Source organism: Toxotes jaculatrix, chromosome 5 (assembly GCF_017976425.1).
Source record: "Toxotes jaculatrix isolate fToxJac2 chromosome 5, fToxJac2.pri, whole genome shotgun sequence".
Classification (NCBI taxonomy): domain Eukaryota; kingdom Metazoa; phylum Chordata; class Actinopteri; family Toxotidae; genus Toxotes; species Toxotes jaculatrix.
The window spans coordinates 28,929,173-28,947,739 of record NC_054398.1 but is presented as its reverse complement, the minus strand read 5'-3'; the positions used below and the strand labels follow the sequence as shown (position 1 = coordinate 28,947,739).

The following is an 18,567-nucleotide window of genomic DNA, read 5'->3' as shown; positions in this document are numbered from 1 at the left end:
CATTTTCAGTCTGACCTGAACTCAGCAAAAATTCTGCACAGTCCGTCTTCACTCAACTGTTCCCTGTGGACCTCCTGTGGGTGAGGGAGGGACTGTGGACTGAGCGGCCGGACCCGGTGCTGACCTCTCGATGTCACACTCACATTTCAGAGAGATAATAATGTAATGGTGATTTTTCATTAATTAATGATAGTATTCGTTAAATAAGTTAGAATATCCAGAGTTTTGGAGGCGCGGAGGAGCAGTGCAGCGGTCAGATGGTGACGTCATTCTACGTCACGGCCGCGTCACTTCTGGGAGGGCAGCCATAACTGTTGGCGGTTTTTCGTTATTGTCGATCAGCTGACTCGAACTTTGCTTTTCTGTTTCTGTCTCGTCAGGTAACCGCGCGTTTCCCACGGCCTCATGGGAGGAAGAAACTGCTGCATTAAAAACTGCCGCCGCAGGTCTCACGACTACCGCGGGAGGAAGATCCCAAACGGCCTGACCTTCCACTGCTTCCCCGCCTGGAGGAGGAACGAGGGCACTCAGACGTCCGAGCTGACGCGGCGGAGGAGGGCGGCCTGGGTCGCTGCCGTCGGCCGGAGCCACATCACATTTAAGCACATTCCCTCCTCCATGAGAGTGTGTTCCAGACACTTCCACTCCGGTCAGTGTGTACCCAGAACCCGCCACTGCTACCAGTGGTACTCCCAGAGTCCGGATCGTCCCAGGCAGTCCACAGCTGTCTGGGACTCAGTAGAGGAGAAGTACTCAGATCATTTACTTCAGTCTACGTAGAAATACTCAGTTTTACTTAAGTGAAAGTACATAGGTGTCCTGTAAGAATCAAAGGAGAAGGTTCTCATTGTGGGATGGGTGGTCTCATCCTACCATAAAACAGTACTGATCAATATCATGGTTTGTATTTGGATCATTAATCAGAATGTGAAGTCTTTGCCTCTGAGATGTTGGTGGAGTAGAAAATGGAAAACTCAGTTAAAGAGTGATTGATGTCCATCTGCAGCTGAGCTGTTCAGTCTGTAATAATGTGCTGTGCTCAGTACAACAAAGTGCAGTTCGGGTTCAAGCGTCGTTGTCAGGAAGTAAAACGACGAAGAAACATGAAGAGAAAAGTCCGAGGTCTCGTCGGAGTCTGAGTCACAGAAACTTCACACTTTTTCACCGCTTCAGTGTCACAGCGCCACACACGTTTGCCGGCGCCTGGAGGAACTACAGCTCTTCCCCTTCCGGTTCTCTCTTCTTCTGTTGTTGTTTAATGGCGGTTGGTAAACAGCTTTTAGGTGCATTACCGCCTCCCTCCGGCGCCGGTGAAAACAACGGAAAATTTACATTTTACGACACTGTGATGGTCCCACAAACTATTCCACCTTTTATAGTTTAATAACTGTTCGAAAACTCGACACATGAACCATCAACCTACTTCGTCCCCATCACACTAACAGCTTGTGTGTTCACAGGTAAACCAGCGTATGAGATGCTGGAGTCGGATCCAGACTGGGTCCCGTCACTACACCTGGGTCACAGCGAAGGAAAGGGTAGACGGGCCGAGCGTCTCCCGACGTCCGTGCGGTCAAAGACAGACGAGAAACACAGGCGGACGACAGAGACGAGACCTCCAGAGGCAGTGAGGGGGACACAGAGGGAATCAGAGGCAGCAGGAGGTGGGACACAGTTTCCTCACTGTCCAACAAGAGACACACGTGTGTGAAGTGTGAAGAAGATGACGAGACAAATTAAAGACAGATTAGACTTGTCTCACACTTCATGTTCATCCTGTCTCCTTGTCCGTAGCTTTGGACCAGAGAGGAAATGGACCTTAACATATGTTTTCCTGTTGTGGTGCAGGTCCTGGGAGACCCGCCGTCCTTCCCTGGAGCCAGGTGAAGTCTCTGCTGCTGTCAGTTCTGCAGAGTGAAACCAGCATTGAGATGCATGTCCCGCCTGCTGCTGTGAGGAGGACGGACCTCAGCTTCAGAGTAGGACTGGTCCCATTATCTCACCCTCACTTCTTGATTTTTATATAATTCATATTTTAATAATCTCACAGCTCATCACAACAGATATGAACATGAAATAATCTTTGCAGGACTCCTTCAGAGACGCTCTCCAGGCCTCTCTGGAAGCCACCAGCAGGTCCAGAGCCCAGTCACAGAGACCCTCTTCAGTCTCTGGGGAGTATGAAGTGGAGCTAGACTTTAAAGTTCCACACCTGAAGGACCAGAATCAGACCTGTGAGGAGTCCTCCTCATCCCCCTCCTCCTGTCTGAACTGTGTCAGACTGCAGAGGAGGATCAAGGAGCTGGAGGAGAAGTTGTGCTGTCTCACAGGACAACAGGAGGACACGCAGACCACACCTGTCTCCAACAGTGCTCCCGTCCTACCAGACCAGGTCCTGCAGAGTCTTGAACCAGTCCCCACAGTAGAGGAGCAGACTAAATGTAAGTCTGAGGAAACTAAAGATTAAAAATGACATTTAATGAAGCAGCTAACGATTATTTTCATTATCCATTAATCAGCTGATTGTTTTTTAGTTAATAGATCATTTGTTGTGTCAGAGAGTCAGTTTATAATCATGATCCTTTTATTTTATTCTTTTTTCATAATATTCCATGAAATAAATTTAAAGCTGTGATCCATTCATTTTTGGTCGGTTTGGCCACACAGGAAACACAAAGATCAGCCGATTGATCGGTTAGTCTATCTACAGCAGCTCTGAAACTCTAAGGACGACGCCGTGTCTCATTTGTCCTCTTTACGTTTCTGTTTATATGCAGATCAGAGTTTGTTTTTTTGTGATGGGACTATTTTTTGACAAACAACGGTTTATCCAGTGTCTGGTTTCCTAGTGCTGTTGATGTTTCTGTACAGATTAAATAAGAGACAGAGGAAGTTAATCCGCCATCTTTACAGGTGCTGGTAGGTGTTTCTTTAAAACTTTGATTAGAGCCAGGCTAATGGTTTCCCTTGTTTCCAGTCTTTATGCTGAGCTAAGCTAACTGGTATCAATCTCATCATCTAACCTTCGGGAAGTTAGCAAAGATGGCTGCATTAAAAAAGTGTTTTTGGTCACAGTCTAATTACTGACAGCAGATTTTTGTTGTCATCAATCTGCCATCTGAGGTTGAACGTGTCTGTGTCCACAGGGATGGAGCCTCTCTCTCCTCCTCAGGCGAGTCTCCATGACAGTGACCAGGAAGCAGACTTGGTTGGGGACTCACTTCCCAGCACCCCCATGGTGTCTCAGAACGACTCGTCCAAGCGTAAGCCTCGTCCGCCTCCTCGCTTCAATAAGGGCTGGCTCAGCATGTTCTGGTTCCTTCGTTATTCTCCAGCCCTCGATCAGATGTGGTGCCACGTCTGTCGCCTGCACGCAGACAGCAAACACCAGAACCTGAGTTTAATCAGAGGCTCCAGGACGTTTAAGATCCACAGCATCAAGAAACACAGAGACAGCCTCTGCCACAAAGACAGCCTGGAGCAGTACATTTTACACACGTGACCTGCAGCTGTGAGGCCTCACATCCACAGTTACTGTTCCAGTAAAGGATGAACACTGCACAGGGTTTAGTGTTCTGAGCCCTGATCAGGTCCCACACCTGATCGCAGACCTGAAACACGTGATATGATCCAGACAACCAGAAGAAGAGGAAGAAGAAGAAAACTTTGTGTCGTGTCTAACTTTCTCTGATACGTCATTTGAAACTTTGAGAGATCTGATCACACAGCTGCTGGATGGAGCTAAACCCACCTGAAGACTCCGTCAGCGTGGGCACATCCATCACAGATCCTGGTCTGAGAGAGACAGCTGTGGTCAGATATCAACACTTCAACAACACATCTGTTTCATTCACAGCCTTCGTACGGACGCAGACCATCGCTGTGTTCTCTCTCATCACCAGCAGGTGTCTCTGACCGACATTGAATCACTGACTGAGAGCTGTTTATGAGGTCCGCCCGGGTCCACCCGGATCAGACTGATCCTCAGTCCTGTCATGGTTTCACAGAGGAGCTAAGTGTTTCTAATATTTTGTCCACCCCATTTATATCAGTGGGAGATTAAACATCAGTTGGGATTAATTATTGTGTGATGGTATTATTAATGATGAAAGTATCTGTGTAACTGTGTCTTAGTTTTAGTTCCCATTCACTCAATTTTCAGACGATTTCATTCAAAGCTACAACAAGTGAGAGACGACACTAAATGTGTCGGAGAGATCAGGTGCAGAGGTAAACAGGAAGTGTGAGGTGTGAGCATTTATTAGGGTTCTAACCCTGAACCAGTAGAACCCTCCTGTGTTTGTGCTGCAGCTCAAACTGAGCTGGAATGAGCCAGAAATGTGAAACAGTTTTAATATCTAAACAACTAAAGTGTGTGGATGCATCTGAAAAGCACTGTGTGTGTGTCTGTGTGTCTGTCTGTGTGTTCTGACTCATCCAACCATGAGATCTGACAGTTTATGGAACCGGGATCAGATCAAACCAGTTGTGGAGGCTGTTGAAAACTGAGCTGCAGATTTTTTTTATCAGATGGAACAAATCCAGAAATTCTGAAATTCATTTCCAACTTTCAAAGATTCAAATCTTCACTCAAACTATTAAACTGTTAAATTATCCCGGATGCATCAGGTTCAGGCGGTGACACTGACATCTGCTGGTGACTCACTGCTACTACTGACAATACTGATCAATAACTGCGAGGACGTTTCAGCTCCTGTTGTATTGGTAAAGTATTGATTTTTTACTGAAAAGCCAACACTCGCCCAGCATTCAGAGCTCAGCGTGTCCCACAGTTCACCACGGCCTGCTGATCCACATCAGTCCAGCTGCTGGTTCTGTTTTCGCTTTTACTAAAATTAAGACACATGAAGAAGCTGAAATTTGTGACACGTTGGTTTCAGAGTGAATATTATTAGTAGTAATAATAATTATTATTTTCTGTTCTACTTAATGAAACGATAACATTATTACATAAACCTTCAAAATATAGCTCATCCTAACCGGATTGTTGTCCTGCTGCAGCCTGATGAGAACGTGTCCTCAGTGTGTCCTCAGTGACCCTCCATCAGAACACTGTTAGAGGGTCTCACAGGTGGAGGAAGAGGAAGGTATTTAAGTAAAAGTAATAATTAGATTCTAATTATTAATGATTATCAGTGTGTCTATCACTTAAGTGTAAAGGTGGAGCTGTTTTAACCGGTTAATGTTCAGTTTAATGACTTTTGATGAAGTTTTCACATAAAAGTGAGAAATGTTTCCCTCAAATGTGGAGCTGGAAACACCGGGTCCGTCAGAGGAGTTAGCACCCGGGCTCCTGAGCACCCGAGAACCCGGGCTCCTGAGCACCCGAGCTCCCCAGCACCCGAGCTCCCCAGCACCTGAGCTCCCGAGCAGTTCCTTTACACCGCTTTACTTTATTACTGTTCATTTTATTGTAGTGTTGTGTATTTTTTTAACCACACAAACAGTAAAACCATCGGACCGGACACTGTGTGACCGGACCGGACCCGTCCTCTCGGACAGGACTCAAATTGTCAGTGTTAACTTTAATTTCTGCGCGGTTGCTTTCTTCCGTTTTCCATGTCATTTCCTGTGATAAAACATGGTGGTCACAGCGCGGGGAGGCGACTGAGTCGTTGCAAAAATTAACGGGAAACTTTGCAGCCGCGGAGTCAGCGACCGAGGGTCGGTGCCCGGCGGCCGGTGCGCGGAGAGCGGAGCTTCACACGGGAGAAAGGGTCCGTGTCCCCGCCGCGTCTCTGCACCAGGTGGGTCTGTGTCAGTAGCCACGGTGGCCAGTGAAAATGGCTTCCGAAAACAGCAGGCAGATTGCCAGTTGCCTGCAGATCGAAAGCGAGCAGAGAAATCGTGGCGCAGATGTAAACGCAGCCGCGGATTCGGCTCCGATCTGTCCGGTTACCGGATCAACGGACGGAACCGACACGAAGTTACAGACAACTTTTGTTTTTCAGTGTTTGTGAAGTGTTTTCTGCCCCCCGGCCCCCGGCTCACAGGAGACTCCTCCAGACCTGAGGCTGAGGAGGATGCAGACGTTCACAGAGTCTTAGTCTGGGACCTTCATACAGAATCCAGGGACCTGAACACAGACTTCAGAGACACTGAGGTCGGGGGGATGTTCAGATGTAGAGGGTGGGGTGGTGGAAGAAGAGGAGGAGAAGAGGAGTGTTAGTTTATGGACAAAAAACCTTTAAACTTGTTGTTGGACAAAGTGAGACGTCTGAAGACGTCCCCTCAGGCTTCAGGAGGTTATCATGTGCAGTTTTCATTATTTTCAGACATTTTGGAAAAAATAATCAACAATCGGCAGATAAATGAATCATGGATAATTCCAAGTTGCAGCTGTTGCTGCTCAGCGCTGACATGTTGCTCCAGCAGTGACCGGTTGTGTTGTGTGTCTGTTTTCTCCGCAGAGCGTTGTGACGTGGACGACACCCTGGATTTGGACCAACATGGTTCCACCATGAGCGAGCGGCCTCTGGACCTGTGGTGTAAGCTGGTTAACTTTCCTTTGTCAGTCAGTGATTCTCCTCTAACCTCTTGCTGAACTGACCTCAGCTCTCCTCCGTTCAGAAACATGAATAAAGAAACATTCATGTTTTCACACTGAGAAATATGAAGTAAGACCCGACATTGAGCGAGCTCAGGATCCAGCTTTAATAAGACTCCCCACAGAGTCCACACAGACCAGATTCATTCATTACTAATCTGTGTAGGTACAATGAAATTTGTGTTCATATATATTTATATGATATATACAGTTGGTGGAGTTGCTGACAGGCTGATCTGAGGTGGAACATCACCTGACTCTCAGTCTGGTTCTAATATTCTTTGTTCGGATGTTTTACACTTTAAAATATCCAGACTGTTTATAAGGGAACGACCTGTGAGGGTGGAGACGGCTTCAGTCTCACCGGAGACACCTTGCACTGGAGACACATTAATGTTGTAACAGTTTCACAATTCAACATTTCATAAAACCAGCTTTGTCCCTTAGTCTGTGAGGAGTGTCAGGACTACTTCCAGGAGGAGTGTCTGACCCACGGGCCCCCTCTGTTTGTCCCTGACACCCCCACGGCCCCGGGCTCGGCCAACAGGGCGGCACTCACGGCCCCATCAGGCCTGGAGGTCTTCACTGAGGGGGACGAGGTGGATGTTCGCTGCGTGGATGCATCCATCCCCAGGGGGGCAGTCTTCGGGCCATACAAGGGAGAGCTGGTGTCCAAAGACAAATCCTCTGGCTTCTTCTCCTGGATAGTAAGTACAACTGGTCAAAGACCAGTTTAGAACCAGTCTAGTTCAGCTCCTGGACCAGTTTACAGCTGTATTTATACCAGTTGAGTTCTGAACCGGTTTCTTGGTCTGTTTTTTCTGTTGTGATTGTCCCAGATTGTGGATTTGAACAACACGTATCAGTCCATCGACGGCACCGATGAGACCAAAGCCAACTGGATGAGGTGATGAACAAACTTACAAACAGGTCTGTGCAGTTTTTATTGATGCTGAGACTGAACTGAACTGTGATCTGATCAGGACATGTCAGACGTAGATCAGTGCTCGCGTCTTCAGTCACAGGTTCGTGTAACAGGTGTGTAACTGCTTCATGCTACAGTCTCACTTCAGTCAAACATAAGCTGAACCTGCAGGGACTGATGTTCACACACTTGCAGCCCTGATTGTCCTGATTGGTTGAGCTTAATGACATTGTCTCCTTTAAATCTTTAACCATGTTTATAAAAAAAAAAAACAGAATGTTGTTGTAATGTTGTTGTAGTGTTGTCGTAGTGTAATTCCGTAATGCTCTCCAGGCTGGAGGAACCAGATCCCACTGAGGTCTGATGGATGTGAACACGACCTGTTAGAACAGTTTTACAGAAATGTGTCGTCCTGTATCACATTATGTTTGTTATCTACTGGAAAACTGCATAAACACAATAACAGAGAGACGAGGACTTTGGTTTGTCTGACTCCACTGTGGATTCTGTCTCCATCACTTAGATGGAATCACGTTGATGAAGTATCTGTTAACGTCTGGTATGAACAGGAGGAGTGACTGAAAAATGATGAACCTGTTCTTGAATGTTCTGGTCCTCAGTGTTGATGTGGATGCATCTGACCCGCAGGTTTGTCCGAACCTCGTCAGAGGAGAGAGACAGGAACCTGACGGCGTTTCAGCACGGTAAAAACATCTACTTCAGAGTCTGTCGGAGGTTGGTGGCAGGAGAGAAGCTGAGGGTTTGGTACAGCAACGACTACATGCAGCGGCTTCACTGTGTTTCCCAGGAAAGCATCGACCGCAACCTGGACACAGGTGAGCTGACAGGTAGACTCAGATTTATTGTGTAAGACTTATATTCAGTCTTTGCCAGAAATCCCAGTTCAGTGAAGCTTGCTACATGTTAATGTTAAAACAGCTACACAGAGGTGATAAATCAGTTCAGTCATAATTCAGTTGCTTAAAAAACTTGCATAATAACAATAATAATAATATTAGAATAATGATGCTAAAGGTTATTTATAGAGCAAACACCAAAAACAGCACAGTACAAAATGTTTTACAAAAAGCAAAGTGACAAAATTCAATTACATAAGAACAAAGCAACCTGTGAGCAGTTCACCTGCAGTGCTGCTTCTGTTGGACTTTCACAGCTCACACATTCTGTTTAATGGGATTCACCTCTGCTGTGTGATGGACTTGCGTGATTGTGATTTGGTTCCCAGAAAATCCCTTTTCCCGTGAGCTGTTGCTGTTATATCTGTATGTTTTGAGACCAGTTGATGCGTCTGATCATGAAGCTTGAACTCAGTCCTCCAGCAGGTGGTGCTGCTGTCACACTGAGAGCCTTCAGCTCTGCTTGTTCTACAGTCAGTAACTGAGCAGCTCACAGAGCCCAGAAAACTTGATTAAGTCACAGGGACCTGGGGACATTTTCACAGCTCAGTCCCACGTTCACGTCAAACGTAACTGGGTGGATTCTGATTCCAGTTTTGATGCTATTCACGCTCAGTGATATTTATTGTCCTTATAGACTTTAATTTTACAGACCAACGATGTACATATCACTCAATCACCTTAACAAAGCATTTATCAGTATCTATACGCCCTTTCTGAATCCACTCTTATTCCTCTGGGGATCTTCCCAGTGCTCCCAGTCCAAGCCTGGTGACCACGATAGACATAGTCAGACTCAGTGTGGCAGTGGTCAAACTAGTGGCCATTTGTCTTCTTTGTTGCATTTTTCTATAACTAAGAAAACTGTTTTGTTCCAGATACTGGGAAGCCAGCAGTCCTGTCCAACATTCAGAAGGACAGGTCTTCCTGCCTGCAGTCAGCTCTGCAGGGCAAACTCTGCCCCAGTAAACAACCCAGTGAAGAATCAGAGGGTCAGCCGCCTGCCAAGAGGAAGAAGATCGACCTCATCTTCAAAGACGTCCTAGAAGCTTCTCTAGAGGACTCCAGCAAGTCCAGGTTCCAATCCTCCCTACCCAGTGAGTGCAAAGTACCGGTGCTTGGGTCGGGGTTTAACTCGCCTGAGAGCAGCTTTAACGTTCCTAACCTGAAGGTGGAGGAGAAAGAGGAGGAGAACCAGGAGCCCTCCACCTCCTTCTGCCCCAACTGTGTCAAACTGAAGAGGAGGATCCTGGAGCTGGAGCAGGAGCTGTCCCGTCTCAGAGGAGAACAGGGTGACGTGGTCGGTCCATCAGTGTCTGAGCAGACCCTGTCTCAGCACGATCAGGGCCCACCCCACCCTGAACAAGGACCCATTGAAGATTTTCAAGGTAACAATAATAAAAAGTGGTAAAAATAATAATACAGAACTGTTTTCATGACTGGCGACATCCACAGCCTGAGGCATTAGGTTTTCAAGTCTTTTGTCCTTCCTGCCCATTCTCATGAACACAAAATCTCAGGAACACTTGGACAGAATTTCACTGGGACCCAAGAATGAATTGATTAGATTTGGGTGGTCAAAGGTCATTGAGTTCTGTACTTTACAAATTAAAATATTTATCTGATGAAAAGTCAGAGAAACGCCAAGAACTAAAATTTTTGGCAATTCATTCAGCATTTATTGAGATATTTCTGGGCCAGAGTGATTGCCATCCATAGCGTAAGGCCACGATTGGAACAAATATCTATTATAATTGAAGAATTAAAGACAGCTGGACTTGCTTAAGGTTCTTAAAGACATCTCACCTCTCATCCCAAAAGGCTTCTTCAGTTCTAATTGTCTGGTGGGTATAAGGTATTTACCTTATTGTGGGGTTGTTAACACCTTGGGAGTCGTCAACGAGGACAGCACTGTACCTAACAGAACCAGCCTTAACCCAGACCACAGACAAAAGTACTCTTAAGAAGGTTACAGAGGGTGACTATGTTTGTCTTTGCAGGGATGGAGCCCTTGACACCCACTCAGGTGGTTCTGGATGAAGATGACCAGGACATGGACTCGGCTGATGAGTCAATTGCTGCAGATCTTGTGATTTCTCCAGAGGACTCCTCGAAGCTTTCCTCTGGGGGAGGCCGACGGATTCGTCGTTTCAAGCAGGAGTGGCTGAAAAAGTTCTGGTTCCTTCGCTACTCACCAACTCTGAATGAGATGTGGTGCCACGTGTGCCGCCAGTACACCGTCCAGTCATCCCGAACCTCCGCCTTCATCATCGGCTCCAAGCAGTTCAAGATCCACACCATCAAGCTCCACAGCCAGAGCAACCTCCATAAGAAGTGTCTGCAGCTGTATAAGCTGCGCATGCACCCAGAGAAAACAGAGGAGATGTGCAAGAACATGATGCTGCTGTTCAACGCAGCATACCACTTGGCCCTGGAGGGACGGCCCTTCTCCGACCTCCGTCCACTGGCGGAGCTGCTTAAGAAATGTGAACTCAAAGTGGTGGATCAGTACATGAATGAAGGAGACTGTCAGATCCTAATCCATCACATTTCCCGGGCTTTAAAAGAAGACCTGGCTGAGAAGATGCGTCTGTCTCCCTTTCTAAGCATCATCATGGATGCTCAAAATGACGACCTTTTCTCAGACATGGTGGCGGTCTATGTCCAGTTCATAACCAATGAAGGTTCACCCAACACAGAGTTCCTGTCCTTGCAGAGACTGAGTGTGGCAAGCGTTGACGGATATCTTCAGGCCATGGATCGAGCCTTTGGGGTCCTGGGCCTCAGGTTTCAGGACTTGATGGTGGTGGGTCTGGGAGTGGATGGCACTAACATCTCTTCAGTAATGAGAGCCAACATGTACATAGCTGTGCAAAACACTTTTCCCTGGATCCTTTCCCTGCCCATCATGATCCACCGGCCTCACCTGGAGGTGCTGGATGCCATCAGTGGGAAGGAGCTCTCCTGCCTGGAGGACCTGGAAAACAACCTCAAGCAGCTCCTCAGTTTCTACCGCTACTCCCCTCGCATGATGGCCGAGCTCCGATCAACTGCTCCGACACTGTCAGAGGAGACGGAGTTCCTCGGAGACATCAGAGCCATTCGATGGATTATAGGAGAACCAAACGTCCTTAATGCACTCATCAAAGATTATCTGGAGGTAGTTGCCCATCTGAGGGAGATCAGCAGCCAGACACAGAGAGCTGACGCTGCAGCCATCGCTCTCACTCTCCTCCAGTTCCTCATGGACTATCAGTCAGTAAAGCTCATCTACTTCCTCCTGGACATCATAGCTGTTCTCTCACGATTAGCCTTCACCTTTCAGGGAGAGTATCTGCTGGTGTCACAGGTGGAAGCCAAAATTGAGGAGGCCATTCAGGAGATAGGCCAGTTGGTGGACTGCCCAGGAGAGTATCTGCAGGAGTTTGAGGAAAGTTTCCGTGAAAGTTTCAACGGTGTTCCTCTGAAAAATCTACGTGTTGCAGAGTCCAAGTTTCAGTCCATCCGCGAAAAGATCTGCAACAGGAGCCAAGGCATCCTGTCTCAGAGGCTGGACATGCAGAGCCGCTCATTTGCCAAAGCCTGCAAGGTCCTGGACCTGTCCACCTGGCCTCACAACCGGGAGGACCTTCAAGCCTATGGGGAGGAAGAAATCCAGCTGATATTCAGCCATCTGGAGTCCATTCCTTCTGTGAGTCAGGAGAGCTCCCAGGCCAGGACGGAGGCCAGAGGCTGCCTGGTGGTGGAATGGAAGGATCTGAAAGCAGACTACTACAGCATGAATGGTTTCAAAGAGGTCATCAGTCACATCTGCAGGTACAAGCAGCGTTTTCCTCTGCTGAACCGGATTGTGCAGGTTGTCAGGGTCCTGCCCAGTTCCACGACCTGCTGCGATAAAGGCCGAGGGGCTCTACAGAAGATGTGCAAGAACAATCGTTCCCGGCTGACCTTGGATCAGATGAACGACTTACTGATCGTGGCAGTTAACGGACCGCCCATCTCTAACTTCGACGGGAAGCGAGCGTTGGACAGCTGGTTTGAGGAGAAATCTGGGAGCAGTTATTCTCTGTCAGCTGAGGTGTTGAACAGGATGTCGGCTGCTGATCAGAAGCCTGTTTTGCACAGTGTTGATGTCAACACAGAGTTTTACCCTGATATCTAACAGGCACACCAATGAGCGAGGTACTGCAACAAAATACCACTACAACACACTACGCTAATACTAATGAGGCAGCATCGCTGCTCAACACCAGTGAGTCCCAACCTGGGCTACTTCTACCTGCAGTTACCGCAGGGTGGGAGGAATGATTTCAAACCCTGCTTAATTTGGAATTATGATTGAATAATACAGAGTATATATCTTCATATTTGTGTTTAGGAGGGAAATCAGCACTCAGGTAGGATTACAAAATTGTGTGATACTGATCTTTAGTATCACCCTAACTTACCAGCCGTGGTTCTCCGACATGTCTCATGTCTTTTCCCCAAGTATGGTCAGTTTTTGTGCTGCAGTAGCCTATACAGACAAGTACTAAAGATAAAGATACTATAAATGGTTGAAACGTCCAGTTTCTCTCACAACAAATGGAAGTAATACAAATGCAAATGTGACCAAAACAACTACAAAAAAAAAAAATACACAACACAAAACTCTACACAACTGGGCAAACCTCTCTCCCTGTTAGGCTGGATGGATGGATGGATGGATGGATGATGGAACAGGCCTAGAGGCCACAGGACCAGGGGCCCACAGGGTCAGAGGGTCCCTGGGTTTCACCTACAAAAATGAAATTAAATGAAAACACAGATGTGTTGTTTGTAGTTGTGTTGTCTGTGCTCAGGCTCCCGCTGTCTCATCATCCTTCCATGTTCAGCTGGACATCAGTCCCACATCTTCCATCTCTGACTGACTGACCTCTTTCACTGATGAGTGCTGTCAGACCCAGGGCTGCCGAGGGCCCCTACACTTGTCATACCTTATAATAAAGCGCTTGTTGCCAGAGTCACAGTCAGTTACACATCGGGAACAATCAGTTAGTGTCAAACTAAATGTCCGTGCTATTGAGCTGCTCTCTGCTTCAGCCTATTTGCCAATGGGATATTCAGTCATGTAGTGCCTGACAAATGAAAAGCTTGAGTGTAAGGATGTATAAAGGCTTTATATTTCTATTAGAAATGCACACAGCCCTTCTTCACACTGTATATATTGTACAAACTGTATATATTGTAAAAGCTTTTGAGCCTGTTTTTAAGGAGAGTATTTTTCTCTTGAATCTGATGATTGTGCTCTAACGATCGAATGCAAGAACCAACAGACAAAGGTGCTATCCTGCTATGCCATAATGTAATTTGCCATATTTGTTTAGATGTTTACCGCAGCAAATTATATATTTAAAACATGTTCCTTTTAACTGATGCATCGGCTTTGTGTTTGGATGTTTGTAGCACAGTAACTTCAGTCTTGACCAAAGCTCTGGCATCAAATATTCAGACAAGTTTTAAAAACTGCATGATGATTTTCAGCTGTTGCTTTTAGCACTTAAATAGTGTTTAATAATCGTTATTAAGACGTCAGTATTTAAAGCTGAACTAAATGTAAGATAGTGGGAATACAATGAGCTGAGACAGCTGACCTCAGCAGGCAGAAGCACTTTTACTTTGTTATTATTTTAAAATTTGCTTTGTTTCCTGAAATCAAAGGCAGAGTTTGACATTTTGGGAAATGCACTTATTGGGTTTCTTTCTATGAGTTTGTCAATTGTTGTTGTTGTTAATAATCAGTTTCATGTCTGTGCATTAATCTATGTTCCTGTACATCACTCAGACTGTAATTACAAGCAGCTGAGTCAGAGAAACTGCTCACATCAGTCTTTGACTTTGGAGATTTCAGGAATCTCTGTACAGGCTTCCATCACTGGAGGTTACATCCATAGAATCCCACCTGAAGGCTTCCTTAGTCAATTCAGCTTAAATTAAATTAAAGGGACTAAACCCTGTTTCTTATTCTAGGTGTTAGCTCTGGTGTGAGCCCTGCTGTTAGCTCTGGTGTTAACTCTGCGGTCACAGCAGATAAAGAGAATAAATTAGCTTCTTCTTCTTTTGTGCGTTTGCAGCAGTTTGTTACTGTGTGAGACCAGACCCAAACACAGTGTACAGCTGCTGTACAATGAGCTAGTGAGCTAGTTAGTGTTGGACTTTGTGTTGGTGTGTTGGCCCTTTTGCCGTCTGTTGGCGCTTCTGTGGGAGATTCAGCTGATCTGTGACTGAGACAGGAAACGGTTTTTACTGCTCGTAATAAACGATACAACATTAATGGGACATAACCATCGTGGAATAAGTCATAAAAAGGCTAATTTTTCCCTGCGCTTCTTTTCATTCTGCCGACGTCGGTTCAGTGCTAGTACAGAACTATAGGAGCTAGCTTAGATTAGACTGGGAGCAGGGGAAAACAGCTAGCCTGGCTCTGTCCAAAGTTCATGACTCCACCTAGTGGAACCTCCGAACGTTGTTCTTGTTTTTTCTTTTCTGTGCACAAACAGAAATGGGCAATTTTCTGGGCAGTTACGTGCTGGAAGTGTTGGTATGTGTATTTTTGAACTTGAACCAGGCTAGCTGTTTCCTGCTGTTTCCAGTCTTTATGCTAAGCTAAGGCTAATCGCCTCCTGGTGCCAGCTCCACTCTTAGTGCACAGACATAAGAGTGGGGTTGGTCAATTGTTTTTTGAGAAATTATGAGAATTAGTGTTTTTCCAAAATATTTCCCAAAATGTCAAACTAGTTCTGAATGATTGCTGGATAGTTAGCTCAAAGCTATTTAGCTCCAAGCTATTTAATCCTCTTCCTTTCATATCACTGAAGATGAAACCTGCAGGCCTTTGTTTTAATGAACATATTGTGCATGTGTGTATTGTATGCATGCACTTCTTCCTGTTTAACGAGCTGTTTGGCTGCAGGGTGCTGTCCGAGCTGTGGGTTGACAGGAATCATGACGGACTGAGCATCACTGACTCAGAAACAGACTGTGGGTTTGATCGTGCTTCAGTTTTCCCTGTTGCAGTTTCAATCCAAAAACATTTGACGTATGAATGCTAATATTTTGTGCTTTGCCTTAAACTGTGTGTTTATACCGACATTTGGCTGATTGTAATCTGACTCCAGAGCTGCGTGGAGTTGGCTTTAACTTGTTAATGTTTGGTGTTTGCTGAACTGTGAGATTTTTCACATCAAAAACAGATGTGTGGTCACTTTGTTTCTCTGTTCACCGTTTTTTTCTGCTTCACGTGCTTTAAAAATACATTTGAAAAAACACTTTATTTGAAGTAGTTTCCTTGTACAGCTTGAACAGACACTGCTTTTTTACTTTGCAGATTCAGATTAAAAATTAAAAATACAAATAAATGATGGTATATTATTAGAGGTTAAAAATTTATTGATCCCCAGAGGGAAATTCACAGTAAAATAAATAAAAATAAAATAAAATTTTCACACATCAATGCATCGACAATGGTAATTCTATAATATAAATTCTATTATTCTGAAAAATCCCATTCTGCACAGCCCTGTAAATCTGACCACATTACACCAGTTGTAGTTTCCCTTCACTGGCTCCACGTCCCATCAGGCTTTAAGGTGCTCATACTTGTCTAGGCTCCTGAGACCTTATATTCCAGAACCTGTTACCGTTCTCCCGCCGCGGGTTGGTCCGAGTCTCAGTGAACACATCAAACCTGGTACGTTCAGTAGACTCCGTGTTGTCCTGCTGAAAACCTCTGAGCGTCCAAGCAGTGTGTCTGTCTCACTCAGAAGCTGAGACAGATCGAAGTCCCAAACATCAAACACCTTCATTCCTACAGAAATAAAGTCTGATCACTTAAAGAGAAAATCCTCAGTTTTATTGCCTCAGATTTATTCAGATTAGTTTTTTTACCACAACATCAGATTCATACCTAAGTAAGTTTGTTTAGTTACTTTCCACCACTGGGAAGTAAACTCTGGCAGGGTCTGAGGTCAGAGGTGGGGGTCGTGGTGGGATCTGGCTGGAGGGGCTGTTATACACTCTGCTGCCATTTAATGAAGAGTTTATCAAACTTATGCATGAAAACACATAATTGTGAAGCATGTTTTGTTTCTAGGAGACGGAGTGTGAGAAGATTTTCATCAGAGCACAAACTCTCTCACCAAGTTCCTGTAGAGACAGGAAGGAAATGTGTTCACTGGAGTGAACGGGTCAACAGCCACCAACAGAGGAGGCCAAGGAGGGACCGGACACCCCCCGACTCTCTGAACATTTACATGGAGAAGAATAATAACAAATAAAGTTTGTTATATACAGTCAGAACAGTTCAGCACTGACCTACTTCTGCTGCTGTCACTGTGTCAGGAAGTGAAGAGGCGCTGGCTGCTGGTGAAACTGTGACCTCTTTGTCAGAGTCTGCTCACTGTTAACAAGGCTCAGTAAAACAATCTTTGTCCACAGGCATCTGCTAACTGTAGTTAACCACCAGAGTCTGCAGCTGCCTGGAGCCTGACATCAGGGGTCAGACATCAGGGGCCTGACATCAGGAGCCTGACATCAGAAGCTGGACATCAGGGGCCTGACATCAGGAGCCTGACATCAGGACAGTATGCAGCCTGAATTCCTCTTAAATACGCACGCTCTGAGGCCACATATACAATCTAACCCACGTCTTCTGCCATCAGTTCAAAGTTTTTTTCATTTTCAAAAATCCGTCTGCTTCCCCAGGAAATTACCCCCGAGTGCACATCACAGCTGACATCATTCCTGATTGGCTCTGGAATCTGTCTAACCAGACCAGTTCACTGCATTTACAGAGGAGACTCCTTTGTTCAGAGGTAGGTTCAGTGCCAAAATGTTAAAACCTTCAGTTTGTCATGTTATCTAAAGTAAAAAGCAGATTGGGTAATTCCACTGAAAACATCCTGAGATGCTTCAGCCTTCATGACTGATGAACATCAGCACGCTGCAGCCTTGTGAGTCTCATGTTTGTAGAAACCACAGAGTTGTTGAGTAGTTGTGTGTCTGTCAGATGAATCCTCCACTGTTCACAGCAGGAGTGAAGTAGTTTAAATAAAAAACCAGTGTTTGGACAAAGACCTCGCTGCAGCTTCAGACAGCAGATGGATGCAGATACAGACGCTGCTCTGTCAGCAGCTGACCATCCCGTCTGTCACACCCTGGGACAGACACATGACACTGCAAACGTCCATCCTGACTTCAGCCCTGAGAAAACTCTGCTGTTTCTCTCTCTGTGGTTTTCTGCTGTTACACAACATGGAGAAAGAACCACCGAGCTCTTGAACAGTTTATTCTGCAATCATCTTTTTATTTTGTCGGAGGATTATAAAATCTTTGTCTCCTACACCACCGATTCAGACACCTGTTCAGAGAACAGAGTAAAACTGAGCTAGAGAAGAAACACTGTGTATCTGTGTATTTTCAGATTCAGAATCCAGTAGTTTTTCTTCACCTTCACCACTTCACCTGCATCCACTTCCTTTTAAACTGATCAGCACAAACTCAGCTACAAGTCTGACGCAAAATACAGGACAAATGACACGTGCCTGTAAAGGAGCACAAATCCTAAGTGAGAATTATTATTTATTTTTATTATTATTATCATAAAAATCTTATCATAGAACAGTTCAAAAGGGGTAGTTAAGATAAGATACTTTATTATCGTTGTATTTCCATACAACGAAATTCAGGTGCACATCCAAACTATGATACTCAGTGAGTTTAAAAAAAAAAGGGTTAAGAAATAAAGTCAATCAAGAATCTCAGTCATTCCAACATGTACACAATCCTAACACGTATGTCAGTTAAAGTGCTGCAGTGAGCTGGTCATAAAATTATTTCATGTTTAAAATAAAGTGACTGTGGAAAAAAAGAACAAATGAAAAACACCCATAAAATGATTGCACTTTTTTAAATAATCAATAAAACAGTAATAAATTATAATGAGTAATAAATTAAGTCTTAAAAAAAAGGATGTATAAAAAGGCATAAAAAAACAATAAAATATTACACGTGGATTGGTTTCATGGGTTTTGATTTCACAGATGAGTGTGGTTATGGCTTTGGGATAAAAGCTGTTCAGCAGTCTTGTGGGTTGTGTTTTGATGCATCTGTATCGTTTC

The 18,567-nt window shown here is 45.2% G+C and overlaps 2 protein-coding genes across 4 annotated transcripts; both read left to right on the top strand.

The window, feature by feature from the left end:
• The first annotated feature begins 279 nt into the window (after positions 1 to 279).
• LOC121182696 lies at positions 280 to 4,374 on the top strand. Its single transcript, XM_041039355.1, has 5 exons — positions 280 to 649; positions 1,461 to 1,664; positions 1,849 to 1,979; positions 2,090 to 2,441; positions 3,147 to 4,374. Exons 1-5 carry the CDS (start codon positions 406 to 408, stop codon positions 3,500 to 3,502), a joined length of 1,287 nt encoding a protein of 428 aa, XP_040895289.1. The 5' UTR covers positions 280 to 405; the 3' UTR covers positions 3,503 to 4,374.
• Positions 4,375 to 5,578: 1,204 nt separating this feature from the next.
• On the top strand, positions 5,579 to 15,722 carry prdm11 (PR domain containing 11). 3 transcript variants are annotated; one of them, XM_041038282.1, is made up of 7 exons: positions 5,579 to 5,768; positions 6,432 to 6,509; positions 7,016 to 7,275; positions 7,408 to 7,475; positions 8,142 to 8,329; positions 9,289 to 9,798; positions 10,411 to 15,722. In XM_041038282.1, the coding sequence occupies exons 2-7, from the start codon at positions 6,482 to 6,484 to the stop codon at positions 12,570 to 12,572; spliced, it is 3,216 nt and encodes a 1,071-aa protein (XP_040894216.1). In that variant the 5' UTR covers positions 5,579 to 5,768; positions 6,432 to 6,481; the 3' UTR covers positions 12,573 to 15,722. The 3 variants fall into 3 exon arrangements, with proteins under 3 accessions (XP_040894216.1, XP_040894215.1, XP_040894219.1); XM_041038281.1 differs by having other exon boundaries at positions 8,142 to 8,341; XM_041038285.1 differs by lacking the exons at positions 5,579 to 5,768; positions 6,432 to 6,509 and having other exon boundaries at positions 7,195 to 7,275; positions 7,408 to 7,498; positions 8,142 to 8,341.
• Positions 15,723 to 18,567: the final 2,845 nt, after the last annotated feature.